Raw genomic sequence first — 20,154 nt, 5'->3', positions numbered from 1 at the left:
CAGAGGACAGAGACTCATGGAGCAGGTCAGGCTGGTCTGCTGCACCTGTGGTCATGGCCAGCACCAGATCAGCTGAGTCTGTGCACTTGGGGAGCAGGCACAGCGCCCGGCCATTCCCCACATCCTCACCGAGCAGCCTGCAAGGCCAGGCTTGGGGACATAGCTGCAGCCCTCAGAGCTCACACCCTGAGAGTAGAGACACACGTGCCATCAGATTATCACAGCAGCGCAGTGCTCACACAGTAGTCCGTGCTCACGAGGGGGGTGCAGCGAGGAGCAGAGAAGAGGAAGGGGTGGTTGTACGTGGGGTGGAGATTGCCAGGTGCCACGTCCCAGAGAACCTGAGGCATGGTGGACCTAGAGATCAGGTGCACATGCCTCATCTCCCAAGAACAGCAGCTTGGGGGTCTCCTGCAGCTGCATGGGGTCGGGTATCCAGCCTAAGGAGAGGGAGACTTCGTGTTGGAGAGGAGCCCCTGCTCTAAGCTCGCCGTCCGCCCCATACAGGCAGCAGTACGGACAGATTCCTTAGACGTGCAGGGCCTGGGCAGCCAGGAAGACCTGCTGTCTGAGGTGAGCCGGCCCTCCCCGCCTCTGGCCCGCTCCTCGTCCTTCTGGGGCCGCTCAAGTGTGCAGGCGCAGCAGCACTTCCGCAGCCTGAGCAAGGTGTCCAAACACATCCCACCACCAGCCCCTTGCCTGGGTCCAGAACCCCACTGGAGCAAGGGCCCTCCAGAGACCAGAAGCAGCCTAGAGCTGGACACGGAACTGAGCTGGGTTTCAGGAGACCTCCTGGCCACCGATGGCCAGGAGGAGCCCGCTTCCCCGCGTGACCTGAAGAAGTGCTACAGCGTGGAGGCCCAGAGCTGCCGGCGCCGGCCAGCGTCCTGGCTGGATGAGCAGAGGAGACACTCTATCGCAGTCAGCTCCCTGGACAGCGGCTCCCAGCCCCGCCTGGGACCAGACCCCTCCAGCCTCGGGGGCCAGCCTCTTGGGGGGCCTGGGAGCCGCCCCAAGAAAAAACTCAGCCCGCCCAGTATCTCCATAGACCCCCCAGAGAGTCAAGGCCCTCGGCCCCCACCCAGCCCGGGAGTCTGCCTCCGGAGGAGGGCGCCGTCCAGCGACTCCAAGGATCCCTCAGCCTCTGGTCCTCCTGACAGCATGGCTGCCTCACCTTCCCCAAAGAAAGACGTGCTGAGTCTCTCTGGTTTGTCCTCCGACCCGGCCGACTTGGACCCCTGAGTTCCGCCCACTGTCCCGCTCACCTTCTCCACTGGGTGCAATTCCTAGCCCTCCTCCTGGGCCGTGCGTATTCCTGAAAAAGTCCCACGTAGACACCAAGGAGGCAGCCCTCCCTGCCTCCGCCGCCCTAGACACCTGAAGGTGGGCCCTCCGGAGGATCCAAAGCCGCAGCCCCGGGGACTCGGGCTCCAGGCAGAGAGAGACAGAGACAGAGAACGGCCCAGTAGCGGCCGAGTTTCCAACACCAGAAGCTGTTGGGAGAAAGCAATACGTTTGTGCAGAATCTCTATGTATATTCTATTTTATTAAATTAATTGAATCTAGTATATGCGGGATGTACGACATTTTGTGACTGAAGACACTTGTTCCCTTCCACTTGTATGTGTCTCAGAATATTTTTGAGGCGAAGGCGTCTGTCTGTTGGCTATTTTAACCTAAAACAACCAGTCTAGTTATATCCCCTCTTCTTGCAAAAAAGCACAAGCTGGGACCGAGAGTGCATTGCAGCCCAACAGTGACCCACCTTCGGCGCAGAGCAAGAACCATTTTGGAAACTGTAATGTAATTTATTTTCTCTCCTTTAACCTCGTCATCATTTTCTGTAGGGGGTAAAAAAAAAAAAAAACAGAAAAAGAAAAACATTTTACAAATGAAATGGAGCCTTTTTATATATACATACATACATATCTATATATCTATATAAAATAAAGTAATTTTCCAAAATAAAAAGTTAATCACGGTCCAGAATAAAAAAGCAAAGGGGACGGAGAGTTAGGTACGTCCAGATGGTCACAGCAAGGCCTGGAGGTGTAGAGTGGGTGGTGGGGTGGGAAGGTCCAGGGTGTGCGTGGGTGCGTGCGTGCGTGTGTGTGTGTGTGTTACAAAACCAAATGCCTGTCCCTGGGGGGCTACAGCCTCGCTTCATCCCCCTCCACCACCATGAGGGAAAGCACCCCCAGCCTGGTGAGGCTGGGGATCAGAGGCTCCCGCTTCTATCAAAGCTGTATCACATTGCCTTAGCCAGGCAGCCCAGTGAATGTAATTCCAGATCAACTCTTATTTCTGCTGACAGCGATCAGCCGTGCGTTGAAAGCTGGAAATTGGCATAATGAAGCTGTTTTGGTTAATGGGGCGCTTGAGGCGGGAGACGGCCTCAGCTGCTGGGATCTGAAGCTGTTGGGGGGGTGTGCATCTGGGTTTTCCTTCCCCCAGGTTTTGGGCTAGATTTTGGCCACGTTCCTCCTGGCAGGGTGGGTGACAGCAGGGGCCTGGGCTTCCACCTCTGGCCTTAGGTCTCACTGCCTGCAGACAGTGAGATGAAGCTGTGTAAACAGTGGGCTACTGTCTCCCAGGGATGCAGGGAGCAGGCCATGTCCAGGGGGAGCCCCTCGGTGGACCCTGCCAAGGTCGCTGTGGCCCAGCTGTGGAGTGGGGAGCTGGCCTCCCCCGGGTGATGAATGAATGTCAGGGTGTTTACACGTCAGCTGCTGCCTGCCCTGTGGGAACGGGGGGAGGAGGGAGGGGCCACCTCGGGTGGGAGGGGCTTCAAGGGCAGGGGTGAGTGTGTGGCCCAGAGCCACCTTTCTGATGCCACCATGGACACTGAAACCCTTGTTTCAAGAGTGACCACAGGCTCAGCCAGCTTGCTGCCTGGCAGAAACCCCCAACTCTGCCCACCCCCAACCCCTTGAACATGCCTGCTCCTCCCTGGGGCCTTCAAACCCCAGGCTGGGTTGGATTCTGGAAACCTCAACTCCATGGGTAGCTGGGGGCCCAGATGCCAGGCTGCCAGGCAGCTAGACCCCGAGGGAGGCATCTGTTGTCCAGTGTTTCCTATGCCAAGGAGAGCTTTGCTTGTTGCCCTTTGCATGGCAACAATACGGGCCCTTGAACAAAACACCTGGTTTGATCTTCCCAGGGTGTGCAGTAATTTGAAGCCAGTCCCTCTGACCGCTCAGGTGGGGACAGGAGGTGTTTATGTGCTGCCTCTTTTCTTTTTTCCTTTCTTTCTTTCTTTTTTTTTTTTTTCTAAGCAAAGCTGTATGAAATTCCTAGAGTTTTGCCACCTGGATCTGCAGATTAAGCTTTTATATCTTTATAGAATTCTGTAGCTGTCTATTCTCTGAGGGTGAGGGATTTGGGGAGGGACTCTGCGATCTTTTATTTTCCCAGTCCTTAGAAGATTCTGGGTCAAAACGAAGCAGAACTGGACTGCTGCCCCCTCCCCTCATTTCCCATCCCTGCCTGTGTCATTTAGGGTGACTCTTAGCATGCCTTCTTCTCTCTGGGGTCCCCTTCCCCTGGTCCCCTTTTCCCAGTAGGAGCTGAGGGAGCTTGCTGGGTGCTGGCCATGTAAACCTGGTGGGAAAGAAAAGGCTTCTGCTCCCTCCTCCACCCTCACCAGAGGACCAGAGCATCTCTGGAAGGAGGCAGTGCCCGGAGGGGGCATCCAGGCCGTGATGTGGAAATATTAATAGCAGAGTCAGCGTGGCTCTTTGGGCTACTTAGAGAACTATGACCTCCCCAGCAATGCAGTCTTTATCAGTGATGGACACTGCTGGGTCTCAGGGAAAGGTTTGAACAGTAGTAATCATAATGCTAATGCTACCTTCATGATGCTTGGTTATTGGAAATGGGGCGGGGGTGTCTGAAGAAGGCTGGAGTGAGTGAGGGGGAGCAGTCTCGGATGAGGACTTCCGGGCCAGGCTGGGAACTGCCTGGGGGCTTCTGGGATGGGGGGGGCTTGGGAGCTATGAACAACTACCCTGTCGCCTTTTCCCTCAGTCCTGTCCTTGGGGTCCAGAGGAAATTGTGTCAACAGCATCAGGCCCCCATCTCAGGCTTGGTGGCTTCTGCTTCCTCCACCCCCAAGCTCCAGGAAAAGGTCTATCTGGGGGTGGGGGACTGGGAAGAGGAGTGAGCTGGTGCTAAAAACAAACCTGAGGCTCATACATGGTCTCTCACACACTGCTCACACACCCTAGCAGGGCAAGTGCCGCTGCTAGCATTTTCCTATGCAGCAGTGGGTTCTAGAGGTTAGGGGACTTCTTGCCCAAGGTCACACAGCCAGGAGATGGCAGAGCTGAGTTTTGACCCTCGTGCTGGACAACCTACAGTCTCCACCACCCCAGCCTGTTCTTACTGTGGAGGGGACGGACGAGGCATGCTGGGAAGACAATTGTGTTTACAAAATGAAAAGGGCCGGGGCTGGGGATTTAGCTCAGTGGTTCCGCCGCCTGCCTCACAAGTGCACGTCCCAAGTTCGATCCCTGGTACCAAAAAAAAAAAATGAAAAGGGCTTACAAGAGAGTGAGGGGACCTTTCCCCAAAGGAGTCACATTCCTGTTTGTAGAAACCTACATACATTCCCAGTGTGGCACACCCAGGGGCGCAGGGGGACCCACAGCCTCCGCCTAGTGGGATACCAGCCTTTGATGACAGGGAATGGAGGAGAAGGTGTCCCTCAGCACCAGGTATCCCTCAACCTCAGGTGCATGTTGAAGCGCAGGCCAAGGTGCACTTTGCCCTTGAAGCATGACTCCTGCTCCTTCCCCCGCTGTCACTCCCTTCTCCCTTTCTGTCCTCTAACACCACCCCACCCAGTCCCCACCCACTGTTCAAACAGCTTTCACCTCCATCTTCACCCCTAGTCCCCACTCACCCCAGCCTGGTGCCCTGAGACCTCTTTCCTACTCTCCTGGGCCACCTGAGCGGCCCAACCTGCTGGGCCATGCCCATGACAGCAATGCAGTTAAGGGTGTCAGACACCAGGAGGCAGCACAAGGCACCCTTGCCTGGCGCCACCTATGCTTCTCCAGCAAAGGGACCAAGCCAGGGAGAGGATTCCTTCTCCAGGAGACAGAGATGCTCTGTCTAACCCCAAAAGGAGAAGACAGGCTTGCAGGGCCGAGTTGGGATGCCTGGACAGAACCCCAGCCGCCCAATCCCTGCCTAGGGCCCATGGACTCAGGACAGGTCCAGGATAGTGTGGTTGTGGACTGGCATCCTACTCCGGGACAGGGCAAGGAAGCTGCTCAGGAAACCCCAGGAGAGAATTCTGTGTCGCTTAGCCAGGTGTGGGACCTCATTAAAGTTCACTTTGAAAACTCCAGGACAGGGTGCAGCCGCCCAGCCCCCTCCTGCTTGCCCATCAGGTGGGGAGCAGGCTCTGGCAGAGGGGAGCCAGGGCAGCTGCACCGGCTGGGGTCTGGAGGACAGGGGACAGAAGGAGTGCTTCCAGCTTTCCAGGACCATAGTGGCTCAAAGGAGTGAGGCATGACTTTGCTTTCCTCAGCCCACCACACCTCTGTCCCGTGAGCTCCAACCTGACTGCTGCGTGACAGCCTTGTTCCTGGGTCTCCCCATCCTCGAGCTCTGCTTTCTTCTCCCTGCCTTTGTGCCCGCTTTGAGCCGTACCTTACAGCAATCTTATCTCGCCATCTCCTGTCAGGAAATCCTGGTGCTGGGCCCCTGGGGAATGCTCACTGCAGGGAGAGGCACAGCGCAAGCTCCTGCATCCAGGCTGGAGCTGCAGTAAGTGGGAAGGGAGCTTGGGGTATGGATCGCTAAGGTGGAGGGGAAGTTTGATCCATCTCTTTGCTGAAGCCTAACCCACAAGGGCTTTATTGCTCTCTCAGCATCCCTCCAGCTAGGTCCATCTTGGTTTTATTTTATTTATTTATTTATTTTTTTGGTACTGGGGATTGAACTCCAGTCCTTGCGCTTGTGCAGCAGGCAGCGAAACCTCTGAGCTAAATCCCCAGCCCTCCATCTTGGTTTTAAAAAATCAAAAGCAGAATGGCCAGTGCCCACATAGTGGCCTTGCTAATCATGACCTCTTCTTAGGAAACAGGATACTCATTTAGTCAGTCAACAAACATTTCATATAGACTAACAGTGGTTATAGTAGAAGAAGGGGGTATGCAGAGGAAGGGTCCTGGCCTAGGGTTGGGGTGGGAGTCTTGAGCAAGATCTTGAAGGGTGAGTAGTTCACTAGTGCAAGAGGGAAGTGGGGTGCAGGGAATCTTGACATGGGCTGGACAGGCTGCAGCAGCTGAGGGTGCAGGACAGGCTTGGGCACTACGTCAGGTGAGCTCTGTGGCTGTGGGCAGCTTTAGGTGTCTCAAGGCCTCAGTTTCTTGCTCTGGGTGCAGGGGAGAACCAGACAATGAACATCCTAGATGTAAGACCGAGGGCCTTACCAAATGCTCCGAGGAGCTGACTGCAGCGAAGAACACACGGGAAGGAACACACCGGACAAGTTGGAAAGTAAAACAGACCTTTATTAGTCTGGCCAGACGGCATTCCCAAAGCAAAGTAGCTTAGAGAGGCAGCTGGCTCAGAGTCCGAAGCTGTTTTTATAGGGGGTCTCAGGGGAAGTTGACAAGCAGAAATACAAAAGTGGAGGAGAGAGATAAAACAGACCTTTTACAGATTGTCCTTAAGATAACATATTCAGATATGGAGTTGGGCAAGCATGACGGAACACTACGCACACAACAGACCTTCCTGGCACAACAACAAGCACATCGATGTCTACCTGGTGATCCGTAACAGAAGCAGAAAGTTGGGGCCCTATTACAAAGATGGAGTAACTGTTGTTCAGTCTTACATTCCCCACTGATTTTTCCCGTAGCTGTGTAATCTTATACAGCGTTATCTTGGTATTCTTGCCTCCATCTTTGTTCTTCTTCATCTAGCTCAATTAAAGGATGATATTTGGCCTGTTGATTCAAAATCATTAGGCGAACAGATCCTATCTGGGCCTTTACATAGGCCATAAGTTTATTAATAATGCATGGGCCAAAAGTCAAAGCTAGTAACAAGATTAACAGGGGTCCAGCAAGGGCAGAAACAAGGGTAGTCATCCAGGGAGACCAGTTAAACATTGACTGGAACCATCCCTCCTGTTTTATCAATCTATTATAATTTTCTTGTAGATGTTTATTTACAGTGGCCAGAGTTTCTCTTATTATTCCAGATTTGTTAGCATAATAGCAACATTGCCCTCCTAGGGCTGCACATAGCCCTCCCTCTTTCATAAATCCGAGGTCAAGTCCTCGGCGGTTTTGAAGGACCATCTCAGCCAGAGAATCAACTTGTTTTTCCAAATGAGACACTGACTCAGTAAGTAGGCCTAAGTCTATTGTTACCTGTTGGGCGAGGGTTTTGAAATTAAAGTCTCGCAGTCCTATTGCGGTCACACCCAGAGCCGCTGATCCCGCAATGCCTGCTGCAGTTAACACAGGAATCAATGCTGGGTGGCGCTTCTCTCGGGTGTGTGCTCTCTTAGCTAGGTATTCCCAACCCTGGTCTTCTCCATATATAGGGACTTGGGGTAAGATGTGGACCATTACACATACCTCAAGTTCCTGATTGAGGACTGTCATGGATAAACAGGGAGTTATACCATTTGTACCTGCCCACCATGCATTGTTTCCAGCTTTTAAATATTTTTCATTACTGACAGTTGGTGTCTGATAAGAACATATACTGTCCAGATAAGATGATATAACACTTGGATTTTTAACACATAACCCTTTTCCTTTTATATCCCCAATTGACAACCTCGGTTGTTTCCAATCACACTCATTCTGGTCAGCTTCTGAGAAGGTGCCGTTTACTGCCAACCCTACATAATACGGGGGATGTGGACTCAAACACAGCCAACACCCTTGGGTAAGATTGAAGCTAGACTCATTTAACAGGGTGTACATGGCATCCAGGGGTTTTAGGTATGGTTGGATTGGAGATTCAGGAGCAACTAATGACACATTATAGGTTCCTTTTGCCTTTTCTTTTTCTTGGGGGCCAGGGACCCTATAAATGTTGCCTACCTGTTTAGGCGGTACTATTACTGGGCTTCGCTGGATGAGGAGGTCAGTCATAGGGTCCTTTCCACCCACATAGAGTCCCACTGTCCAGGATTTTCCTTTTTCCCAATCTTTATATGGATTTTGCCATTGTTTTAAGGTTAGATTGATGGGATTACATTTTCCTGTGGAACATGAACCACTTGGTGTTTGTCGTTCCAAGGCCAAATACGCATCATCATTTTTCCACGGGGCAATAGATTCGCAACCTCAATGATGACAGTGGTTTCCTGGTCCCCCATTGCACCTTTTATTTTTCCCTATGGGGCAGGCATAAATATCTGTGTCTTGGAGGTTTTTCTCCAACTTATCATCTATTCCACACCTCCCTCCGCAGCCCCCTTTACCCATCTTTCCGGATGAAACTTTACCCTTTGATCCACCCCCCCCCACTAACGATTGGAAGCCCCAGAGAACACAGGTCTATAATAAAATGGGGCTGTCTATCAGTAGTAATGGTGGCAATGAGAGCTCCTGTTAAGGCATTTTTCAAGGACCAAGTCCAGTTCTGGGGAGTGTGGCTGGACAACACCAGCTGGCGTCTAGATCCCCCTTCCATTGGGGCTGGTAAGAACAGTACCCCCAAGAACCCCCATATTGTCCAAACTAGTCTTTGATCAAATCTTATCTTGGGGGGGGGTCCTTTGTGTTCCTTTGTGATCGATCTGCCATGTTGACGTCGCTTCCTCTGGGGGTGCTGCCTTTAAATGGCTGTGGTGGATCCAGGCAGAGTGTCCAGCTACCTTCACTGCTGAGGGAGTAACCAGGACAATGGGAAATGGTCCCTTCCAGTGGGGTTCAAGGGTCATGGAGTCAAACCTGCAAATGAAAACCAAATCCCCTGGCTTATAGGGTAAGGGTTGCAAAGGTTTTTCACTGGGACCAGGCATAGTTTTTCTCAGCTTATCATGTAGCTCTGATTGAAGCTGATGGACTGCTTTTAGGGACTTAAGGAGTTGGAGGTGGGAAAGTCTTTCCTTTAACTCCAAATCAACCAGAGGGATGATCAGGGGAGATCACCCATAAATGATCTGGAAGGGTGACAGATTTAGAGGCGGCTTAGGGATACACTGGGTACGAAGGAGGGGAAAGGGGAGAAGTTCTACCCAACCTTGTTCAGTCTCCAGGCATAATTTAGTTAGAACCTCTTTTAAGGTTCGATTTGCTCTTTCTACTTGTCCTGAACTCTGAGGCCTATAAGCACAATGCAAATTCCATTTTATCCCTAAAGCTTTACTGATGAATTGAGATAATTTAGCTGTAAAGGCTGGGGCATTGTCAGACCCCAGAGCTAAGGGCAAGCCAAAACGAGGAATTATTTCTGTCAAGAGCCTTTTGATGGTTACCTTGGCTGTCTCTCTCTTAGTAGGAAAGGCTTCTATCCATCCTGAAAAAGTATCTACAAAGACTAATAAGTACTTGTACCCATACATGCCGGGTTTCATTTCAGTAAAATCCAATTCCCAATGTTCTCCTGGAGTTAATCCTCTATATTGGACCCCTGGGGGTCCGGTCATCCAGTTTGTGTTTATCTTGATACAGGTGGGGCATCGTCTCGCTAGGTCTTTGGCCTTTTGTGCCATTCCCTTGCTGATGAAATGGGGTCGCAGAGCGGCCATCATTCTTTTCTCACCAAGGTGGGTGGACCCATGCAGTTCTTGTAGCAGTGTGTCTGCTACAGCAGCTGGGAGCACCACTTTTCCATCCTTGGTCATCCGCCATTCATGTTTACCTTGGATCCACCGCTTTTTGGTCATTTCCACCATTTCTTCATCTGTGTACTCTGGTTTCTCTGGCAGCACCAATGTGGGGAGGAGAACCATCTGTTTCCCCACTGACTTTTGGGCAGCCTGTTTTGCTGCCAGATAAGCTGCATTATTACCAATCACCTCAGGGCTAGCTCCCTTTTGATGCCCATGGACATGGATGATAGCAACTTCTCGTGGTAGCCAAATAGCTTGTAACAATGTCAATATCTCAGTTTTATTTTTAATTGTCTTTCCTTCAGAGGTCAGTAGCCCTCGGTTTTGATAAATTTCCCCATGCACATGGGCAGTGGCAAAGGGATAACAGCTGTCCGTGAAAATATTTATTCTTTTACCTTTACCTAGTTCTAGAGCCTTGGTCAGAGCAATCAACTCAGCCTTTTGTACTGACATCCCTTGGGGCAGCCCTTGCTCCCATTCCACTTGTTGGTCCTGGTTGACCACCACCACCTCGGCATATCGTACTCCATTACGCACGAAGCTGCACACATCAGTATAGAATGTGACCTCCACCTGGGGGAGGGCCTGGTCCGTTAAATCCGGATGCCCTCCCCATAAATTTTCAAGAGTCTCAAGGCAATCATGGATGGGCATCTGTTCGTCGGACTCTGGGAGTAAGGTAGCAGGGTTGAGGCTAGCAGTGGTGGCAAACTTGATGCACAGCTGCTCCAGTAGGAGTCCTTGGTATTGCAACAATCTGGCATTAGATAGCCACTTGCTAGGGGAGCTGTTTAATAAGGGCTCAATGGCACGGGGAGTGACTAAAGTCAAATCCTGTCCGAATGTCAGTTTGTCAGCCTCTCCGGTTAGAGCAGCTGCTGCTGCTACAATCCTCAGACAGGTGGGCCACCCGCGAGCCACTGGGTCTAGGCTTTTCGAGAGGTATGCCATCAGCTGCTTCCATGGTCCCAAAGGCTGAGTTATGACTCCCTTAGCTACCCCATTCTTCTCTGCTATATACAGAGTGAAGGGCTCAGTTATGGTTGGCAATGCCAGGGTTGGTGCTGAAGCAAGCGTAGTTTTAAGCAGTTGGAATGCCTGCTGGCAAGCCTCAGTCCATTCAAGGGGTGTGTCTCCCCCCACAGTGGCTTCGTGCAGGGGTTTGGCAATTTCAGCAAAACCTGGGATCCAAATTCTGCAATACCCGATTGCCCCTAGGAATTCATGCACCTGTTTCTTTGAGCTTGGTTCTGGAATCTGGAGAATTGCTGATACCTATGATTCTGCCAGCCTCCTCTTCCCTTCCTCAAGAATATAGCCCAAGCAGGTTACCTTGGTCTGGAAAAGCTGAGCTTTTTTCCAGGACACCCGATATACCAGGTCTTGGAGAACTTCCAGGAGGCCCTCGGTGGCCACAAGACATTCTTCACTGGTTGAAGTTGCCACTAGGAGGTCATCTACATATTGAAGAATAGTTGCTTGGGGAAAAACTCTCCTTACCTCTCGTAAATCTTTGCTGAGAGCTTCCCCAAACAGAGTGGAAGAGTTCTTGAATCCCTGTGGCAGCCGGGTCCATGTCAGCTGTCTGGTAGTCCCAGTGTCTGGGTCAGTCCACTCGAAGGCAAAGAGGGGTTGGCTCACTGGTGCCAGAGGTATGCTGAAAAATGCATCTTTAAGGTCTGAATACCACACATGGGCACGAGGGATGAGACTCAGCAGAGTATAGGGGTTTGGTACTGTTGGGTGGATGGTCTCCACCCGGCTGTTCACCTCCTGCAAATCTTGTACTGGTCTGAAGTCTGAGGTGCCAGGCTTCTTCACAGGAAGCAGGGGAGTATTCCAGGCTGACTGGCAAGGGACCAAGATGCCGGCCTCTTGGAGTCGGTGAATGTGCTTAGAGATTCCCACCTTGGCCTCCAGCTGGAGGGGGTATTGTCGCACACGGATGGGGGCAGCAGAGGCCAGCAACTGGACCATCACTGGGGCATGGTGGTTGGCCAGCCCAGATGGATTGGTTTCAGCCCATACCCTGGGAAACTTTTTCTGAAGGTAGTCCCATTTTTGTTTGGGGGGCTCTGCACCCTCCTTTAGCAATCTAAATTCATCTTCTAGGGGAACTGTCACCATAATGGCGGAGGGTGGCTTAAGCTCGAAGGTCCCTCTTTCAGGCTCAAAGGAAATAATAGCCCCCAACTTTCATAGCAAGTCTCTTCCCAACAACAGGTACGGGCACTCAGGGATAACTAAGAAGGAATGGGAGATGGTGCCTTTTCCTAGATTCACAGTCCATCTAGTGGTCCAAGGGTAGGAGGCCACTTTCCCAGTGGCTCCAATAATGGAGGTTTTTGTGGAAGTGAGGGGTCCAAGGGGGGTCTTCAAGACAGAGTGGGCTGCACCAGTGTCCACAAGGAACTGACCATCTGTTCCCCCATCTCCGAAGTCACCATAGGCTCACTAGGGTTGAGTGGCCATGAGCCTTGGCCCCGTCAATCTTCTTCATCTACTAAGAGGATTCCACCTTTTTCCTTTTGGGCCTCCTTTTTTCTTTTTCTTTTTAGCTTTTCACAGTCCTTCTTAAAATGGCCCTTTTCCTTACAATAGGCACATTGATCTTTCTCTAATAGGGGTCTAATCCTTCCCTTGCTCCCTCCCTTTCATGGCTCAACTTTTCTCTATTCTCTCCCTCAAATCCCTCTAGCCTTTGCAGCTTCTTTCTAATGTCTGGGGCCGACTGGGTAACAAATGCCAAATTTATTGCCTGCCGATTTGCAGGGGCGTCTGGATCAATTGGAGTATATGTACTGTGTGCTTCCAACAGACGCTCCAAAAAGGCAGAAGGGGATTCCTCTGGTCCTTGAAGGACCTTGCTTACCTTGCTCAAATTGGTAGGCTTCCAAGCAGCTCCCCTCGGGCTGGCCAGGAGATGCTGACGATAGTTCTGGAGAGCTTATCTCCTGCCCGAGGTGTTAGTTTGCCAGTGGGGTCGGGTGGATGGAAGTTGTGCTTCAAGATGGGCTCTCTGTTGGTCATCTAGGGGGCCTTCCGGTCCACCTAGTACCGACCTCACAGCTTGTCCCTGGATCCTTTCCCTCTTCTCTGAGGTAAAAAGGGCCTGGAGGAGTTGTTGGCAATCATCCCAAATAGGATCATGGGTATGGAAGATAGACTCTAGGAGAGATATTAGGGCTTGGGGCTTCTCTGAGAAGGGAGGATTTTGATGTTTCCAATTATATAAGTCACTGGTAGTGAAAGGGATATAAACATAGTGACCTTGTTCTGTCTCCTGAAGGGGCAAGAGAGGGGCTGAACTAATTGCCCCAATGGGGACCTCGCAAGGCCCATATGCAGCCCCAGCTCGTGTGTGTGGGGGAGAAGTCACAGAGTCTGGGGACTGGGGCCCCTCAGGGAGAGGAGAATAGAGAGGAGTAGGAGCCGAAGGTTGAACAGACGGAGGAAGGGTAGGATTTCAGGGTCTAGAGTGGGAGCCATCTGAGGAGGTGGAGGAGTCCACATAGGGCAGAGGCCCTCCTAAGGGATCCAGGGGGTCAGGTTCCTGAGAGAGAACCGGCTTAGGAGCCGGGGGCTTAAGTTCCCAGGGCCCTTTTGGGGCAGTCACTAAAACGCGAGTGTCTGCTCAAAGGGAACAACACTGCAGCCAAGCTGGAGGTTTCTCACAAGCCTCAACCCAGATGTCTATGTAGAGAAATTGGTCTGGGTGGCCAGGGCAACAGGTGACTTTGCCCCAAACTGCCCAGCAAACACTGGGGTCAAAAGTCCCTTCGGCTGGCCATCCCACCCTGAAGGCTGGCCATTCCAGTTGGCACAGGGAGTGGAGTTTTCCGTGAGAAAATTTCACCCTGTATTCATCTTCTTGTTCTGGAGAAAAAGCCAATTTAAAATTAGTGAGAAAGCAGTCAAGCGGAGTGGACCCGGTAGAACAGGTTCCTCCCATTACTCTGCTCCTGATGAAGATTGGAAAGAAAAAAATGTAAAATCAAACACACAACAGACACAACATTAACATACAAAAGACAAGACAAATGGGCGCCCTGACAAACTGAAACTAAATCTTCCCTTGTTCCTCGTCAGGAACCTCGGGGTCAGGGGAGGCTTCCCGGCTCGTCAGCCACCTCACTTCTGACTTAACAAATGGTTGCAACCAGCCAAAAGCTTACCTCCGCAGGTTTTCTGAGGTCTGTGCCTGAGAGTCTCCTGCTGGATCCCGTCACGGAGTCTCAGCTGAACCAGGGGTTCCTACCCAGGGATCTTGCTGGGGCCTCCAGAATGTAAGACCGAGGGCCTTACCAAATGCTCCGAGGAGCTGACTGCAGCGAAGAACACACGGGAAGGAACACACCGGACAAGTTGGAAAGTAAAACAGACCTTTATTAGTCTGGCCAGACGGCATTCCCAAAGCAAAGTAGCTTAGAGAGGCAACTGGCTCAGACTCCGAAGCTGTTTTTATAGGGGGTCTCAGGGGAAGTTGACAAGCAGAAATACAAAAGCGGAGGAGAGAAATAAAACAGACCTTTTACAGATTGTCCTTAAGATAACATATTCAGATATGGAGTTGGGCAAGCATGACGGAACACTACGCACACAACAGACCTTCCTGGCACAACAACAAGCACATCCCTGGAACTCGATGTCTACCTGGTGATCCGTAACAGAAGCAGACAAGTTGGGGCCCTATTACAAAGATGGAGTAACTGTTGTTCAGTCTTACACTAGAAGTGCTTCTCATTCAAGGGCCATATGAAGGGGCCACGTCCCATGAGTGGCCGGGAGGGGTGACACCCAGTGCTTCAAGAGGCATGGGGAAGGCCAGGGTTTCCAGAGCCCCCAATTTCATACTGGAGTCTCCAGCCCAGTGCTGAGTCCAGCCAAGGCCAGAATGAGAGGAAAAGGCTTCGGTCAAAGGGGATGGTGCGGTAGGCCCAAAGCTGAAGCCAGAACCCAAGGGTCCTGACCCCAAACAGGTGCTCTAACCATTGCACTGGCCAGTCCTGGGGCTGAAAGGTCCCCAGTGGAATCAAGCTGAGTCTGGGATCCCCATTTTAGGAAGGAGAGCTTCTTCGGGCGCTCACCCCTGAAGGGCCACAAAGGAAGATCTTCAAGTCTTCCAAGCCCAGAGCCAGCCTTCCTGGTGTACTTGGTGCCTAGGACTCTGTAAGTCTAGAAGGAACAGGAGAGGAGGAGCGACAGAAGACATTGGCAAGGAGACCAAGATAAAGACAGGGGAAAGAGGGTGCTGTGGAAGCCAGGACCACCAGGGCCAGGAGAGAGCTTCAAAGGCACCTTTTCCAAATTGCTCAAGCCACCAGGTTCCAGAGATATCAAGGAGTTTGTTGAGGTCGCACAGCTACAAAAGGTCGCACAGCTACTGCCTGAGGCATGGAGGGGGTTGGAGGTGACCCAGTCAGTCCCTGCCCTTGGGGACCTCTCAGACTGGCGGAAAGACAGACAGACTTCACAACCAAATATAACCCAAGGGACTTTGTGATAAGATGGGGAACTCTTTTGCCCAGAGATGGGGGTGGAGGACAGGACTGGAAGGGAAGAGGGAGACCGAGAGGGCTTAGAGGACTTGCAGGAGTAGAGGTCCCCCATCCAGCTGCCAGGGAAAGAGGGGTCTCATTCTGTCCCCACCCACCTCACTCTGAGTCCACCCATCTCCACTGTACCAGCCTGCAGCCTGAGACGTCCCTCCTGCCTGCAGAGGCACAGGAGGCACTGGCCTCTTCTGCACTATCTTGCTGGCCCCTCTCACACTTGTCCCTGAACAGCCAAGGAAGGGAACACCTCTTCCTGTATGGAGAGAGGAAGGATCAGGGGAGGCAGCAGCCAGGGCAACCGGATATAGTGTGTAAGCAGGGGCAGGGAGAGATGGACCACGGAGAGATTTACCCCGGAAATTCCCTCTCAACCCCAAGGAGGGGCGCGGGTGGCTTCAGGGACCCTGTCAGAGAAGATAGTGGGATGGGGGAGAGAAAGGGGGCCCCAGCACAGAAAGCCCACTCCACAGATGGGGAGGGCTGAGTCTCAGCAGTAGGAAGGACGTGCTAATGTAGGGGCTCTGCCTGGGGCTTCCCCTGTCCCTCTCCACCCTGGCCAGGCTGAAGTAGAAAAACTGAATGCACAGTGGGCACCTAAGTGTGCTGGGGTCTCTGTCTCCTTGAGAACCCAAGGAGAAAGATTTGGCTACATTGCCCATATTTTACAGATGCAAATGAGAGGCACTGGGCTAGACTGGGGAGCCCCAGAGCTCCAGGAAGCAGCAGATCAGGAGGACCACGGAAGGCCACCTGCACTCCCCAGGGTGCACATGTGCACACACCAGAGCACAGTGTGTAGGTGCCCACAAGCTCCTCCCATTTTACAGATGAAGGAAGTGAGGCCCAGAGATGAATGTGAACCTATGAAGATTTTTTTTTTCTAGAGGGAGGATTGCTAAATCCCTCTCCCTGCCTCCCTGACTCATCAGCCCCACGTGTTCAGAGTCTGAGCTCAGCACCCTCCCAGCGCCCCACATCAGAAACATTCAGAGCCAAGGTCACTGGCCTCAGGATCTAGAGGGGCCTCTCTTGCAGCCCAGGAGCCATGAGAAGGGGCTATCACTGTCAAGGATCCCCAGCCCCTGCCCCAAAGTCCTTCCCTGTGGGAGGCATTGTTGAACCTGGCAGAGTGCCCGGAGGCAGGGCTTGGAGGGATAGGCAGGGGCCAGGGGCGGGGCGTGGGTCACAGGCTTCCTGCATCAGCTTTTCAGGCAGCTGGCCCGGCCATCATTACTGCTTCCTCGCCAGTGCTGCCCCTTGGCCCCATGGACTCCCTGTGTGGCTCCAAGTTCTGGGTAAGGCTTGGGGCTCGGGGGCTTCTGTGGTGGGAGTAGGGTCATCTAGGGCTACCCGGTCCTCCTTCCCTGCCTTCCCACTGGGGCAGCTGAGATCCTGGGACAGAGGGTATGCTCGGCCAGTCCCGGGATAGCCGGGTGTGTGGAAGTGTGTAATGAGACCCCTGCTGGCCACACTGGCCCAAGCCAGGTCCCCCGGGATATCTTGGTGTCTGGGACTTACTTGTCTTGCCATTCCTGGCTGCGTGGAGCTCAGTGAGTGAGGCAGGAGGCTCCTGTAGGTGCTATGGCTGGCATCCTGGGAATGCAGAAGTGGCCCCCACTGTTGGCTCCAGCCCCTCTTGGGGTCACCCCTAGCATGTGGATGGAGTACTTTGCCACTGGGAGGGGGTGTTTCCTGGTGGACCCTCCAGCACATGACCCCCCAACTGAGGCTCAACTGCCTAACCTGCACCCCTACCCTGGGACCCCCAGGGCATCCGGAGCCCCTGTTAAGCAGCTACTCTGAGGCAGGTCCCAATTCTTCTGCAGGCCCCAGCCCCGCGCCCCAGGGTGTAGTCAGTGTATGTAGCCTGAAACCTCTCCTCCCAGCAGAGGCAAGTGGCCAGGTGCTCTCTTTCAGAGACACTCTGTCCCTGACTGTCCAGGGGCTACCCAGCACGGGCTGGTCTCAAATCCAGACTTAGGGCCGGGGATTTAGCTCAGTGATGCCACCACTTGTCTCACAAGCGCAAAGTCCCGAGTTCGATCCCTGGTACCCCCCAAAAAAGAAATATCAAATCCAGACTTAAATCCCTTTCTCTATGTCTTTTCTGCATTTTGAGGATCTATACACACATGACCTGTGTGTGTGTGTGTGTGTGTGTGTGTGTGTGTGTGTGTGTGTAAGTCAGGGGCCACAACATGGGCTGTCACTTCAGGTCTCTTGGGCTGGTGTTTATGATTTGGGATAGGCTGAAGCCATTACATGGATTTTTTGAAACTTGGGGCAATGGAATACCTGTGAAAGTCTCTTTGGGGATGTCTCATTTTCTCCATACCACTAACGGATTAATCAGGAATGATGCAACTTCTCGGCCATGACCCCTCTGCCTGAGCCCCCCCGGAACCCCGTCTGTCCTCCATCCCTGACCCAACATCTGTCACAAAGGCCCAGAGGTTGTACCTTCTGCTTATCAGTGTACTTCCTCCAGCTGCTCAGCTGTACCTCGCCGATGTGACCACGGTGTGGTCTCGGTGATGGAGGTGACCAACCAGGCAGAGGATTTGAAAATCAAGAGGGCAATTGTGCCCAAGCCTGGGGGATGCAAAGGTCCCTTGTTCCTGGATGACAGTAAAACTTTGAGTGCATAGAAGTCCCAGGAACCTGGAACTGAAAAACAGATACCCCACCCTGTGCCAAGTTCAGAGACCTTTTGGCTCACACTTTCATGCAATGGATCGAGGAGACCACCAGTCTCACCACTGTCACCTCTTCTTTGTGGAGGCTAGGGAGGAAAGGTCACAGGATTGTGTTACTGGACCAGAGCCCAGTGTGCTCTGCACCAGAGAGCAGGACTCCTCGGATGTGTGCCAAACATCCATCCCCTTGCTGTGCACCTCTGAGTCTCAGAGCCCTGGCCCTGTGCGGCCCATGAGTTGTAAGTGCCTCTTCTGAGAACTCAGCCCAGTGGGACTGAGCCATCTACATTAGGGCTCCCTCAAAGGATCTCACCTTGGGTATCTTTAGTGTCAGGAAACTGGCTACTCCCCTGCCCCTCAATCTTGAAACAGCCTCTCTTCCACATGACCTCCTTGGCTCCTGAAAGCCATTCCTGGCTGTACCCAGTGTGGTTGGTGACCAAAGTGGGGTGCCGAGAAAGCAGGAAAGCTGCCCTAGCTCATCCTCTAGGGTTTGCAGAGCTGGGGTGAGGAGGGTCTTGGGAGGGTGGAGTCTAAGCTATAGCTCAGTTTCCAGGAAGCCTTAGTGTTCTGGGCTATTTTGCATCTCATTTGCATTGCACATCGTTAAGGTGACTCCTGAAAGGTAGGGGCCCTGGTGACCAAGACTGTGGGAAGTGGTTCAGGGCACCAGAAAGTCCCTGAATCAGGAGAGGGAAAGCAGAAGGCGGGGGGCGGTGTTCTCGCCTCTCTGGGCTACTTGGAAGTTTTTCCTTAGTTTATCCTCAGAGCTTCACTTTCTTCATCTGTGAAATGGAGAAATAACCCACTTTCTACTCACCTTCCAAGACTTTTATGGGGAGTGGACATGAAATTCCAGAACCTGGCAGGCAGAGGCAGGAGGGCTTCCACGAGTTGGAGGCCAACCTGGGCTACACAGTGAGTTCAAGGCTAGCCTGGACTACATAGCTAGACCCTGTCTCAAACAAATAGAGGGCCAGGGATTTAGCTCAGTGGTTCTGCCCCTGCCTGGAAAGCACAAGGTCCCGAGTCCGATCCCCGGAACCAAAATAAATAAATAAATAGAAATAAACAGAGATTTTCATGGAGATCAAAAGAGACAGAATATGTGGAATGATTTTGAGAACTAGGAAACCCTGTGTGGTTGGCAGGTGCTGGTATTCCTGGGAAGAGGAGGAGGTTAGATAGGAGGTCCTATAATAACAAGGGGTGGCAGGGCTATTTCCTGGGAATCTGGGACAGGCTCGGGTAAATCTTTCAGCTTTGGACTTAGTGACACCAAAAAAAAAAAAAAAAAAAAAGCTTTCAGCTTTGGTCCCAACCCACTCTAAGGGTGGGAGGCCGGGGGGCCCCCAAGACCCTCTGGACACACACACACACCACGTGCTGGACATATGATTTCTCTCTCTCTTTCAATATCAACTTCTCTCTCTCTCTGTCTCTCTTTCTGAGCATGTTACTGACATCCCTGATGGCATCTTGGGAGTTTGTGTGGAAATAAACTCCAAAAGAGCAAATGGTGTGACTACTCGGGAGGCCAGAAAGGCCTTGGGGACAAAGGAGGCTTGGTGTACATTTGCCCTGGACTTGTGGTTCTGGCGCCAGCCTTGAAAGCACAAGGTCTTGAGTTCGATCTCTGGTACCAAAAACAAAACAAAACAAAACAAAAAAACCAAAAAACATTTACCCTGGACTGCTGCCCCTGCCTCATGCATTACTCTGTTCTGAGCAATACAGGCTGCACGGCACCCAGTGAGGCGAACGAATACAAGGAGTAGGGGCCTGGACTGCTTTGTTTAGGAGATGGCGGCCTGTTCTCACAGTTAACCTTATCTGATGACCGAGCCCCAGAAAGTTCAGAAATCCAATGATCCTGACCATGAACCTGTCTGAAGGTGACACCAGGCATGTGTACACTGGGGATGTGTAAACGCATGGGTGGTGAGCACTTGATGGGGAAGTTGGTGAGATCCTGTCCCAAGGCTGTTTGACCAGCTGGGAAGATGAAGATGGGGCAGGTGGGGATTCGCTGGCTCCTCTGAGGAGGTTTCCAGACTCCTTTTTCTCTGGCTCTCTCTGTGCT

At 52.4% G+C, this 20,154-nt stretch overlaps 2 protein-coding genes and 1 long non-coding RNA gene across 40 annotated transcripts in view; 2 read left to right on the top strand and 1 right to left on the bottom strand.

Annotated features, from left to right (window-relative positions):
- Cacna1g (calcium voltage-gated channel subunit alpha1 G) overlaps positions 1-1,881 on the top strand; it is a 58,516-nt gene extending 56,635 nt beyond the window's left edge. For all 33 annotated transcript variants that reach the window (XM_004859722.3, XM_004859724.3, XM_004859718.3 and 30 more), the window contains one exon: positions 508-1,881. In XM_004859722.3, the coding sequence (XP_004859779.2) occupies positions 508-1,242 (735 nt within the window). In that variant the 3' untranslated portion in view covers positions 1,243-1,881. The remainder of the gene's footprint in view (positions 1-507) is intronic.
- Positions 1,882-6,503: 4,622 nt separating this feature from the next.
- LOC147821024 (uncharacterized) lies at positions 6,504-14,541 on the bottom strand. 3 transcript variants are annotated; one of them, XR_015447704.1, is made up of 3 exons: positions 13,996-14,541; positions 12,693-13,696; positions 6,504-8,933 (listed from the first exon to the last, which is right to left on the bottom strand). It is a non-coding gene; the product is annotated as an uncharacterized LOC147821024 (long non-coding RNA). The 3 variants fall into 3 exon arrangements; XR_015447705.1 differs by lacking the exon at positions 13,996-14,541 and adding an exon at positions 11,321-11,477 and having other exon boundaries at positions 12,693-13,987; XR_015447703.1 differs by lacking the exon at positions 13,996-14,541 and having other exon boundaries at positions 12,693-13,987.
- Positions 14,542-16,375: 1,834 nt separating this feature from the next.
- The window catches only part of Abcc3 (ATP binding cassette subfamily C member 3), a 41,940-nt gene continuing 38,161 nt past the window's right edge, over positions 16,376-20,154 (top strand). For 2 of the 4 annotated variants that reach the window (XR_002387710.2, XR_002387712.2), the window contains exon 1: positions 16,521-16,670. Coding sequence is in view for 2 of the 4 variants with exons in the window: in XM_004859735.3 (XP_004859792.1) it covers positions 16,641-16,670 (30 nt within the window). In the remaining 2 variants the exon portion in view is untranslated. Of the gene's footprint in view, positions 16,671-20,154 lie in introns of all 4 variants that reach the window. The other 2 variants (XM_004859735.3, XM_004859736.3) reach the window with 2 other exon arrangements.

This window comes from Heterocephalus glaber, unplaced genomic scaffold (assembly GCF_053883595.1).
Source record: "Heterocephalus glaber isolate CG9 unplaced genomic scaffold, H.glaber_assembly_v1.0 deba00001773, whole genome shotgun sequence".
Taxonomy (NCBI): Eukaryota; Metazoa; Chordata; class Mammalia; order Rodentia; family Bathyergidae; genus Heterocephalus; species Heterocephalus glaber.
Note: the sequence above shows the minus strand (reverse complement) of the source record. Positions and strands in the feature narration are given on the sequence as shown.